The sequence below is a fragment of the Mustela nigripes genome, chromosome 5 (genome assembly GCF_022355385.1).
Source record: "Mustela nigripes isolate SB6536 chromosome 5, MUSNIG.SB6536, whole genome shotgun sequence".
Taxonomy (NCBI): domain Eukaryota; kingdom Metazoa; phylum Chordata; class Mammalia; order Carnivora; family Mustelidae; genus Mustela; species Mustela nigripes.
The window spans coordinates 97701630-97713770 of NC_081561.1; the positions used below are offsets into that span (position 1 = coordinate 97701630).

At 39.5% G+C, this 12141-nt stretch overlaps 1 protein-coding gene and 1 long non-coding RNA gene across 3 annotated transcripts in view; one reads left to right on the forward strand and one right to left on the reverse strand.

Annotated features, from left to right (window-relative positions):
* Positions 1-12141, reverse strand: part of IMPG1 (interphotoreceptor matrix proteoglycan 1) — a 131650-nt gene that overhangs the window by 23634 nt on the left and 95875 nt on the right. For both annotated transcript variants that reach the window (XM_059400962.1, XM_059400961.1), the window contains 2 exons: positions 2966-3477; positions 249-468 (listed from right to left, as the gene is read on the reverse strand). In XM_059400962.1, the coding sequence (XP_059256945.1) occupies positions 249-468; positions 2966-3477 (732 nt within the window). The remainder of the gene's footprint in view (positions 1-248; positions 469-2965; positions 3478-12141) is intronic.
* LOC132018246 (uncharacterized) overlaps positions 1-12141 on the forward strand; it is a 30647-nt gene that overhangs the window by 11152 nt on the left and 7354 nt on the right. The gene's annotated exons all lie outside the window — the stretch shown is intronic.

Consider the following 12141-nt stretch of genomic DNA (forward strand, 5'->3'; position numbering starts at 1 on the left):
TGTTTTCTGCTCTTTGATGTAAGAAAATAGAACCTGCGTGGTTTAGGGCCCTATCTTTCTAATAAGGTGATCCATTAGCTTCCAAAATGTTATTTAACAAGTGGGATTTTAATTTGATTTTTGTGGCCTCACAAAAACTGTGAGTCAAACTTTGTGGCTTCACAAAGACTGTGTGTTAAACAAACAATCAAAACCAAGAAAACTCCCACAGTTTTCTGGGTTGGCTTTTTTTTTTTTTTTTTTTTTACCTGGTTCGATGTTGAGAGAGTAGCTGTCTATCTCCAGTTCAAGTCGTTGGGCTGCAGCAGAACGAAAATCCTCCAAGACCCCCTGCACAGCCTTGGTGAGGTTATAGGGCACTGACTTAGCGAACCTCATTTTGCTATTCACGATCACACTCCCATTTCTGAAGTTAAGTATTTCAAGTTGTTTAAATCCTGTCAGATTGGAGCGTAGATATGGAACCAGCTGCAAAACAAAAGATGGTATACCCTTAACTGTGTTCTAAGTGCTCAGCTGTTGCTAATTCCATTTATACTCACTTCTCATTATCTGAGGCATAAATTTCAGTTCCTTTTTGATTGTCTTTATTTTTGTGTTTGGATTTTATGGGAGACCGGAACACGATTATTTAATGATCTATTTGCACTGATTATGTCCCATATTTCCACCTTTCTGTTTGTGTATTGAGATGGATGGGCAGTGATTTTCTTCATGATGAATTGTGAGAACAGAGGATTTTTAAAAATCTAGGCCAATGTTGTCAGCAAAGCAGGAATGCCAGGTTAAGTTACTAAAAAAAAAAAATCCAAGCAAATAAAAACATGTTCCAAACTGAGCCCAGGAGCAGACTGACCTATGCCTGTATAAATGGGACGTCTATTTGGAAGCAACCAATTGAAATGACCTATTGAAGGAACAGCTTACATATCAGCTTGTCTGTCTATGCAGGACATGCTTCCTGGTCAACCAGTAGGTCGTACAGTAGGAACAACAGGAGACTGGCCATCAGAAGACTTGGTTGTCAGTCCTGAAACTGTCTCCAGCCAGCTGTGTGACCTTCATCAAACCATTCATCCATTGTATTGGACCTCAGTGCCCTTATCTGAATTGTGAGGAAGAAGAAAAAGTGGTTCCCTGAGGAACTTTCCCAAATTGGAATTTAATAACCTCAAAAGCATGCCTAAGGGCATATTGTGGTTCAGATTCCCAAACCTGCCTATTGTGAGCCACAGCCACCCCTGAGATCACCTTCCAGAAATGTCTGAAACTCAGCAGTGTCTGCCTTGTTCTTGGCCCCGAAAGTTAACCTCCTCTTTAATAAACTGACACCTATGAATATAGAGAATACACAGATGCAAGCTAAAATCTCCCAGGCCTAGCCCAGAACTACTTTTTCTTGTCTCTGTCTCCACCCCACCAGAATTTTGACTCTAACCTTGCCCACATTCCAATAGCCATCCCCCCAGTAGGCAGATCATTGGCTGCTCCCCTCTCCCAAATCCATTTTCCTCTTCACTGGAAAGAGGCTGCCTGGCTAGAAACCACATTTCCCAGTCTCCCTTGCAGCAAGGTGTGGCCATGTGCTAGTTCCCATCTACAGAATATGAGTGGAAAAGTTGTGGGGAAATTTGGTATCACGCACTTTCTTAGGGAACTGCTTGCCCTGGGCTTCCTCTCTTGCCTCTTCTCACACGTGGAAACAAGGATTTACCGGTGACTCAGCTTTGTGTGAATGAGAAGACACCATTGGGGTTGCCAGAGTTACAAGACAGAGGAAATGTGAGTCCCTGGATGACACTGTAGAGCAGAATTGCCCTGCCCATCAAGTTGAAGAGAAATAAACTTGTATCTTATTTAAGTTACTACATTCCTTTTTTTTTTTTTTTGAGGTAGAGTTGACAAACAACGTTATATTAGTTTCAGTTGTACGACATAGTGATTCATCAAGTCTGTTATGCTACCCTCACCACAAGTGTAGCTACCATCTGTCACCATATTTAAGTTACCATATTTTTGATCTCTTCATTATGCAAGCTTAGCACGTACTCTAATTAATACACCTGAGCTAGGTGCACAGGGACTCTGTTCCCTGAGATTGTCCCAATATCTACTCACCTCACCTCACTGGGGTGGGGGGAGACCTCACAAAGTCTTCCTTTAAAGTTCACTTGAAGACCTCGGTTTTTATGTGGTTTTAATTTGTATAATGATTTAACTTACATGAAGCTTACAAATATTTTTTCTGTTATTTTCAGAAATTCTACAGTCTTTGCACTGGGTATTTTAATTGGCTGTGACTATATACAGATGTCACAGAGTTGAGCATGTCTTATTATCTGTGTGTTTCTTATGGTACATGTAGAAACAAAATAAACATGTGAGCTTTGGGAGTATTGTATAATCAAAAGTATATGCCATCACGATCATCATCTCACTTTCTTTGTTAGGAATCAGGGATGATATGCCATTTAGCTATTTTTTAGTTTTATGAGAACTTAAGGGTAACTAAGAAATGAGTGCTTACACTTGAACTCTGGTCTCATGTGTTGTGGACCTTTCTGGTTTTGACTCCTTCCATTTGATGGCTGGAAAGCAGCCTGTGGCATTATAATTAGGGAGAGCTTGCTCACACTGCTTTTAAATTCCACGTTCAGTACTTGAGTGGTTATGTATTATTCCTGGGAAAACTCCATTAAGAAGAACTTAATGAAAAGTTCTTAAGGATAAGATCTCATGGGGCTGGATGGCAGTATCTGTCTGGAGTGTACACGGCAGAACTTTCTTGCTTATTGGATCTGAATCCATCCCCACACTTCAGCTGAATGCCCTCGGCCATAGCTATGTCAGAGGCTTGTCTTTTGTGACCTTCATTGCTCAAGACAACCAGTGATGATCTTGTAAAGGAGAAAAAAAAAGAAAAAAAGAAAGGATGTGCAGGGACTTGGAGGCAGTGCTTACTCACCAGCTGTGTGAATTGTTGCTCCAGAGCTTGGTACTCCAGAGAGCTCTTGTTGAACAGGTTGTTGGAGAAGGGCATGTTGGCGACTCTCAGGCTGAAGAACACCACCAGTTCATGGCCCTTGGGGGCAATGGTCATGGAGCTAGTGGTGATGTACTGTAAAGCTGGGCTGGGAGTTGTAGTCTCCAAGAAATGACCTGCGGTAGAAACATCCCCACTGAGTCTTGGCACCTCAGAGGTGACGGGAGTGTTCGTTAGATCCATTATGGCTAAGTCTCTCCCGCTATCTTGGCTGCCTGAAGATGCAGTTGAATGTGAAATTTCCAGAGCTGACTGGCTGATGGCAGAATAGCCATCCGTGGGGATGATTAGTCCTGGGATTGGTACTGTCTGATCAACGGGCATTATGTCTATGGTGTTTTGATCAGTCAGAGAGAAGATGCTAGATGGTGTAAAGAAAGGTAGAGTGTCTGATAGTGAAGCAGAGGCCTTAGCAGAAGGAGACCAAGAATGGTCTGTGGAAAAAGCTTCTCAGTCCAATTCATTTTGTCCAGGTATTTTCCCCAAAGAGGAGAAAGCAAAAAAGGAAATCTAACGTTAGACTTAACTTAAAAAAAAAATGCATTTGCATTGATTGTTTTAATGTGATTTTTTTTTAAAGATTTATTTATTTATGTATTTGACAGAGAGATCACAAGTAGACAGAGAGGCAGGCAGAGAGAGAGAGAGAGAGAGAGAGAGAGAGAGAGAAGCAGGCTCCCTGCTGAGCAGAGAGCCCTATGCGGGACTCGATCCCAGGACCCTGAGATCATGACCTGAGCCGAAGGCAGCGGCTTAACCCACTGAGCCACCCAGGCGCCCTTAAAGTGATATTTTTAAAGAAGAAGAAATTGGTATAGAAAGGACATGCAGTCCTGTGTTCAAACCTAGGGAAGGAGAGGGTGGGTCCCCGCACTCATTGTATTCAGGCCCAAGTAGTTTCAGATCGATGAGAGTAAAAGACCACCAGTAACCCCAAATTTCTGCTTAGCCAGAAACAACACACCTAGGGACCAGCTGGTAGAAACTCACTAGGTCACCAGGTGGTGCCAAAACACAGATGGCATTAGAATAGATTTGGATTCCACATTCCCATCTGGAACTCCCAACCAATTAGCTATGCAGTTTGGGCACAGAAATTTTATTCACCTTCCAATCATGCAAGCCTGCAGTTTATGCATTTGGAGTTTTTTTTGGATCCGAGTTATCACATTTTTGGTAGTTTTACCACTTTAAATTTAAATTATGCTTTTCCAAAATTGGATAATCTGACTGAATAACTTGCCAATTTTCAAAATGATTTTGAGAAAGTAAAGGTGTGGGCGACACATATAATTTGAACATTATATTGGCCATTCAACTTGTTAAATATCTGATAGCATTTGAAGGTCTTTCCACTTTTACATGAGTATACCTTGATAATTTCTACCACCACTTTGCATTTCTTCCTTGGGTAAGAACACATTGAACTACTAAAGTCTATTCTCTTTTTGGTACAAAATTAAAATCAGTAAGTATTTATGAACCAAGAAAGTGGTTATATGAGACTTTCAGATAAAGAGATCGGTGGGTTATTAAAATATTCCAATAAACCTAAATCCAGAGCCACTGATGATATTTAAGGCATCAGGTAGATCAAAACAAGGAGCTGTCTGTGATTACTTCAGTGGCATTCTGGCAAACATGTGGAAAAGCTTGTGCTGAAATCCGAATGCTAAGCATGATGAATGGCCTGTCTGGATGCAGATAGAATCTTTGGACTCTCAGTCAGCTAATTTACTAGAGTGCAATCACCCAAACTGAAACTCCAAGTGATAAACAGCTCTGAAACGTGGAATCATATTATTTTTATGAGTTTCCAAAATAGAACCTGCTTGTTGGTGAACTGTACCCAGATTTCAGAGAAGTACCCTCCTTTCTCTCACCCAAGGAGAATGCCTGGGCATGTCACCCATCCTTATTCAACTGCCGGAGGATATTTTCTAACATGCACAGTCTCTCTGGATACACACCCGTAGTTTTAAGTCTTCGCTGCCATGGACTGACTGTTTTCTCTCTCTCCCAAATGCATACTTTGAAGCCCTAATCTCCAATGGGACAGTATTTGGAGGCGGGTCTTTGGGAGGTAATTAGGTCATGAAGGTGGATCCAGCATGACTGGGATTAGTGCTCCTATAAGAGGAGACAGGGAGAGGGAGAGATGATCTCTCCCTCTGCTATGTGAGGACACAGCAAGAAGGCATCTTTCTGCAAACCAGAAAGAAGTGCTCCATAAGGGGCCCAACCAGCTGACAGCTTGATGGAGGGCATCCCAGCCTCCAGAACTGTGAAAAATAAATTCCTGTTGTTTAAGCTCCCCTGTCAATGGTATTTTGTTGCAGCAGCCTGAGCGGACTAAGACATCCCCAGAAGGATCTCAGATGAATAAATGAAAAGGCTGCAAATACTCGTGGTTTGATTTGACTTCTTTGTGTCATGGGGAGCTGGATATGAACCTGTGTTCCTATGATGTGATCTTTCTGCTCCTCCAGATGATAAGGGTTTGGGAAGAAACACAATGATATCTTCATTCTGCCCTTGGGCCAGAATCTTATTACTCACACTTCTGTTACTAGATAGACTTTAGCCAGATTAAAATAGTCTGCGGCCTTAATGTCATCAACCAATAAAAGTGAATTTCAAACTCCTTCCCTTTGTGGCACTTTAACATTAATCTTTTACATTCAGAACAAACCTAACCAAGTTCTTTCACTGATAGAACAGCTGGCTATTTCAATGTAGGGTTACTAGGGATGTCTGGGTGGCTCAGTCGGTTAAGCGTTTGTTTTTGGCTCAGGTCATGATTCCAGGGTTCTGGGATCGAGTTCTGCATCAGGCTCCTTGCTCAGCAGGGAGCCTGCTTGCCCCTCTGCCTGCCACTTCCCCTGCTTGTTCTCTTGCCTCCCTCTGGCAAATATATAAATAAAATCTTACAAAAAATTAAATGTAGGGTTGCAAGATAAACTGCAGGATTCTCATTGGAAAATACATTACAAATTTTTTACATGCTTATCTGAAATTCAGATTTAGCTGGGTGTCTTATATTTTTATTTCCTGAACCTAGTAGTCCTATTTAAGTGTGGTTTTACAAGACTCTATTCTTTCTTTACTTGAGATTGAAACTATTAAGGCTATGGCCAATTCTTTTGAAATAAAAATATTATCAAACCTCATCAGTACTTACAAATGTATTTTAAACCATTACGTTTTCATTTGGTTTTTAATGTAAAAATTAGACATGTCAATGACACAGGCCATTTCAACATTAAGTTTTTTACACGGTAACAGAGAAGTCAAGCACTAAAAGCCAATGCCATTTATTTTATCATGAGGTATGCAAAATAAGCAGACTCAAAATAACTTGACTTTTAGCTGTCATGGCTAAGTGTGTGTGGGGTTCCTGTGAGGGTGTGGGGTGAGCTTCTATGTCAGTGTGCATGGTGAGCGTGTTGGTTAGAATTTCAGCTACTGTGTGTAAAATAAATGGCTAGTTTGGCCACTTTCTGGGCAAGAGACCTGTCCAAAAGCAAAGGCCACAGATAAAATGGTCCGAACCAAAGTATATAAATTTAGGTTTAGCTGAAACCCACAGTGAGTGATGCTGGTAACGGGTGAAGATGGGCACAGTGGGGGCAGCCAGAAGCCTGACTTACTGCCAAAGGAAGGCAAAGCAGAAGATGAATAAGGTGTGAGGAACAAGTACAGATGAAAGAATATTTCAAATGCTTCTAGAAAAAGATAAACACACTTGACATAAACATCAAGTGGACATCTAATTTATGTTTACACTTGATCTTAACCAAAAGGCTGAGAAGCAATCTAATTTATGTTTAAATAGCTAATCTTTTAAAAATATTCAAGTGGCATGACCAACAATTGCTTAATTCCATATCAAACAAATCCATTCTTATTTATCATAACAAGAAAATTATTATTTCCCTTTTGGCATAGTATAGGAATAGGAAATAAGTCTTTAGTACACATTCATTCAACAAATAAATATTGAGAGCCTACTATGTGCCAGGCACTGTTTCAGGTGCTGGAATAGATCAGTGAACAAAACAGATGAAAGTTTTGGCTCCAAGGAGTTTACTGTCTAGTGGAGGAAGACAGGAAGTAGACAAATAAACAATGGGAAATAGATAGTATACCAAGTTGTGACAAGTGCTATGGAAATAAAGTAAAGTGGGAAGTGGGGTAAGAGTACTGGGTTGACAATTTATATAGAATGGTCATTGAAAATATAATATTTGAGCAAGACCTGAAGGAGGCCAGAGAGTTTAGCATGCAGCAAATGCAAATAAAGAAAGCCAAAGGAAGAAGGGTGTCCTTCATGTTTCAGTAACAGCTGGCTAGGAGGGCAGCATGGCTAGAATGGAGTTCTGTTCTAGCAATCAAGTATGAGGGTGATGAATGATATTTTCAAACACTCAAGAATCAAAGAATTCCTCCTAGGCTTCCTTTTCTAGGACGTTTTCACCTAAAATGATGGCAAACCAAGAAATAGGAAGAAATGGGATACTGAAAAAAACTTAGGGAAACCCCCTGACAGGTGGTGAAGGGGTCTTTCAGAGAGAGAGGTACTGTGGGTGTCTCAAGTATATAGAATACTGGTATCATCAAAGCCTCTGCCATTGTGGTAAATTATTTAACTAGACAAAACTGCTGGAGGATGTTCTCTACAAGACAAGAGAGTAAATCCAGAGAGAGAAAGCCTTGAGATCTAGGGATCAGGGAATCCATCTCAGTAGAAAGGCCAAGGAAAGTATAAGGATGACCGAAGAGGAGAGTCCCAGTGACAGCTCTCCAAAAGGCTTAGAAAGCACTCTAGGAGAAAGAGAAGAAGGTCTCTGAAAATTGGAAGAGTTAAGTTACCTGATGTGGAAAAGTATCTTGGAAAATTCAATGGAAAATTTGGGAATAGTTGACATTAAATACAAAGAAAACAAAGCAAATTAAAAAAAATAAAAGAAAACATTAACTCTAACAGAAAGGAAACACAGAGCAAATAGATCAGCTGTGAATATATAATATAAGTGCTGAGTATTGATTTAATAACGGTTATCACCATTTTGGGAGATGGGGTGGAAGCAGAAGGATGGTATTGTAGAAACACAAACCTTTATTTACGATAATAGGAAGACAATAAACGATATATAAAACTGATGACTCAAAAAATTTATATTATTTGAAATTATAGGATGAGTAAATGCCAGAAGAAATAGCTGAGTTAAGACACTACTTTTGGTAACTGGGATTGCACAGTGGGGAGGTGTGAGATAGTGAAATGCTGTATTTGTCAGAACACTTTAATGTGACTTGACTTAAGAAAACTTAAGTGTTTTATTTTGGGATAATTGTACATTCAAGTGCAGTTCTAAGAAATAATAGAAAGTGACATCGGTAAAAATGGCATAGTAAGAAACTCCAAAAGTCAAGTTGTCCTTTACATTCAAAACTTGTAGCGAGTAAGTAGTTGTGATATAATAGGAAATATATATTTGGTCTCTGCCTCCAGTTCCTAACACAGAGCTCCTAAATTCCTTGTAATTTCCTGGGTGATAGGAGCATCTTTCGTTCTAGTAACGTGACTTTTGGTGGGTTCTTGCATAGCATCAGGATGGAAGCTGGACACTGGAATGACCAAGGCAGGATTAGAAGCTTGGAAAATTTCCCCCACCCCCTATCCTCTGAGGAGGAGGGAGGGGCCAGAAATTGAGTTAATCATTGATCATGTCTATGTGATGAAGCCTCCATAAAAATTCCTGAACTATGGGTTTTGTAGAACTTCTGGGTTGGCGAACACACCCATATGCCAGGAGAATAGTGCACTCCAGTTCCACAGGGACAGATGCTTCTGCACCTGGGAACTTTCCAGAACCTCACTCTATCTATCTATCTATCTATCATCTATCACCTATCATTCTCCATGTCCTGAATCTAACTAGAATTGGTGTAGTTTGTCCGCTTCCTTTTGGTTCTCTAGATACATCTAAGGATGGTGCTAACTATTCAGGGAAGCTGGGTGTTCTAGAGTCCTATCCATCTGGACTAACAGCAGAAGCCATCAGCCCACCCCTCCATACCACACCCTTCATTTGGCTACTCACTTATATATTTTTAATGTCCTTTATAATAAGCTGGTAAACATAAGTATTTCCCTGAGCTCTGTGAGCCATTATAGCAGATTATGAAATTGAGAAGGGGCTGGTGGGTACTGTAATTTATTTTTTATTTTTCTAAATGTTATTTATTTTAATAAAAATTGTATATATTTAAGGCATAGAACATGATTTGACATACATATGCATAGTGAAATGATTGCAAAAGTCAAGTTAATTAACCTATCTCCTCAGATAGTTATCCTTTTCTTTGTGAAAAGGACACTTGAAATCTCCTGCAGTATTCAATACAGCATTATTAAATGTAGTCATCATGCTATACTTAAGATCTCTAGACTTACTCATCCTATGTAACCGCAACTTTATATCCTTTGATAAACATCTTCCTCCCCACCTCTCTGCCCCTGGTGACCACCAATATGCTCACTGCCTCCAGATATTTGAATTTTAAGATTCTACATTTAAGTGAGATCATGCAGTTTTTTCTTTCTGTGTCTGGCTTATTTCACTTAGCACAATGTCCTCAAGGTTCATTCATGTTGTTGTAAATGGCAGAATCTCCTTTTTAAATATATATCCCACAATTTTTTTAAAATGTTCATCCACTGATAGACACTTACAGCTGGCTGATCAGAAGTACAAGTGGTAAGTGACAGCCTGGGACTTGCAACAGGCAAGTGGCGGGGGGCGGGGGCAGTCTTGTGGAGCCGAGCGCTTAACCTGTGGGGTCTGCACCAAATGTGGGTAGGTAGTGTCATACTGAATTGTTCGATATCCAGATGCTGTCTGGAGAGTTGGAGAATTGGTTGACACTGAAAACCCCTCCATATATATAGTTGATGTTAGAAGTATTGTGAATAGAGAAATAGTTTTCCTTTTAGTAGGTAAGCCCTCAGGAACTTTGGCACCCATGAGACCCTCTTAAAACAATTATCTCATGACACATTCCTGCCAACTCCAAGATAAAGCAGAGAACTCAGGAATGTAGAAGCTGTGGTGTTTGAGAGTGAGACTTACATCCACTTAAATATGGAAATCTGCCTAAGAAGCCATAAGAGTTGTGACTGCAGAACCATTTCTAAACTTATGAAATGTGACAATTGTAACATAGTCATCTTACTACCAAAACTGGGATGTGGGGGAGTGAAGATGGCTGGATTATGAGTGTTTTGATACATTTATCTTTCATAGCAGTACATCAAAAATGCTGCCTAGTGTTGATACATGTAGTGTAAATGATAACAACTCCAAATTAATGTTTCAGGTAATCTTTCTTTAGGGATGTCTTAAGAATGAATATGTCATGAGGTAAGCAAATATTTATCTGAAATTCAGCAATTTCTTGCATGTCATTTCAGTTTCTTTTTCTTCTATTAAAGTCAAGCAAAATTAAGTGCAGTCCATTTGATTAGGATGACATTGTAGAGAAATTCAATTTTTGTAAAAGTACTTCTATCCTATCTTTTTTTTTTTTTAAAGATTTTGTATATTTATTTGACAGAGAGAGATTACATGTAGGCAGAGAGGCAAGCAGAGAGAGAGAGGAGGAAGCAGGCTCCCTGCTGAGCAGAGAGCCCGATGTGGGACTCGATCCCAGGACCCTGGGATCATGACCTGAGCTGAAGGCAGCGGCTTAACCCACTGAGCCACCCAGGCGCCCTATCCTATCTTTTTAATTATATTGAGAGATAATTGAAATGGTAGCTATCATTTAGCTATTTCTGAGTTGCAGAACTTTAGCCATGTTACTTCACTTTTTTTTTTTTTTTTTTTTTGGTAATTTCCTCCATCTTTTAACATTTTATTTTATTTTATTTTATTTTTTGAGAGACAGTGAGCATATGTGTATGAGTGAGGGGTGGGGGTGGAGGTCAGAAGGAGAGAGAGAATCTTTTTAAAAAACTTTTTAAAATTTTTTATTTTTATTTTTTAAAAAGTTTTTATTCAAATTCAATTTAGTTAACATATAGTGTATTATTAGTTTCAGGTGTAGAATTTAGTGATTCATCAATTGCATATAACACCCAGTGCTCATTACATCAAGTGCCCTCCTTAATGTCCATCACCCAGTTATCCCATCCCCCCACCCACCAGAGAGGGAGGTTCTTTTTTTTTATATTTAATTTTTTAATAAACATATAATGTATTTTTATCCCCAGGGGTACAGGTCTGTGAATCGCCAGGTTTACACACTTCACAGCACTCACCATAGCACATACCCTCCCCAATGTCCATAACCCCACCACCCTCTCCTGAACCCCCTACCCTCCCCCAGCGCTCAGTTTGTTTTGTGAGATTAAGAGTCTCTTATGGTTTGTCTCAGAGAGGGAGATTCTTAAACAGGCTCCACCCCTAGCACAGAGCTCATCTCAGGGATGGATCTCACAACCATGAGATCCTGACCTGAGCCAAAATCAAGAGTCTGATGCTTAACCAACTGAGCCACTCAGGTGCTCCTGATAATTATTATTTTTTAAAAAGCCTCTTGTTTAGTCATTCAATATAAATATATACTTACCGTTTTTCTCATAGACATAGATACTTTGTAAACCTCGGTGGAAAAAAAAATAGCTTCATGGTTATCTGGAGTAAATGTGAAATTTCAGATATATCTGCACTTTAAGTAAAAGTCTTAAGCAGAGCCACCAAAGAAGCAAAATATTTTACTATGAATTCTTTATTGTTACTAATAATGTTAAATAACATCTGGACTAAAACTGAAGCTGGTAAGAATCTTAATTTGTAAGCCCTGGAGAACTTCATTGTGTTTTCTTACTATTTTAATTAGATGTTTCTATCAGGTTATGTCTTAAAGTCTAGTCTTAGAATCTTGGGAGGCAGGATTGAGGATAGGATAGGAGGAAACTAATATTTATTTGGCACCTGTTATGTTCTAGGTCCTATACAGTGATATTTAAAAAAAAATTCTCCATTTAGTTTAAGCTGTTTTATATATACCCAAGTGATTATAAACTCTGC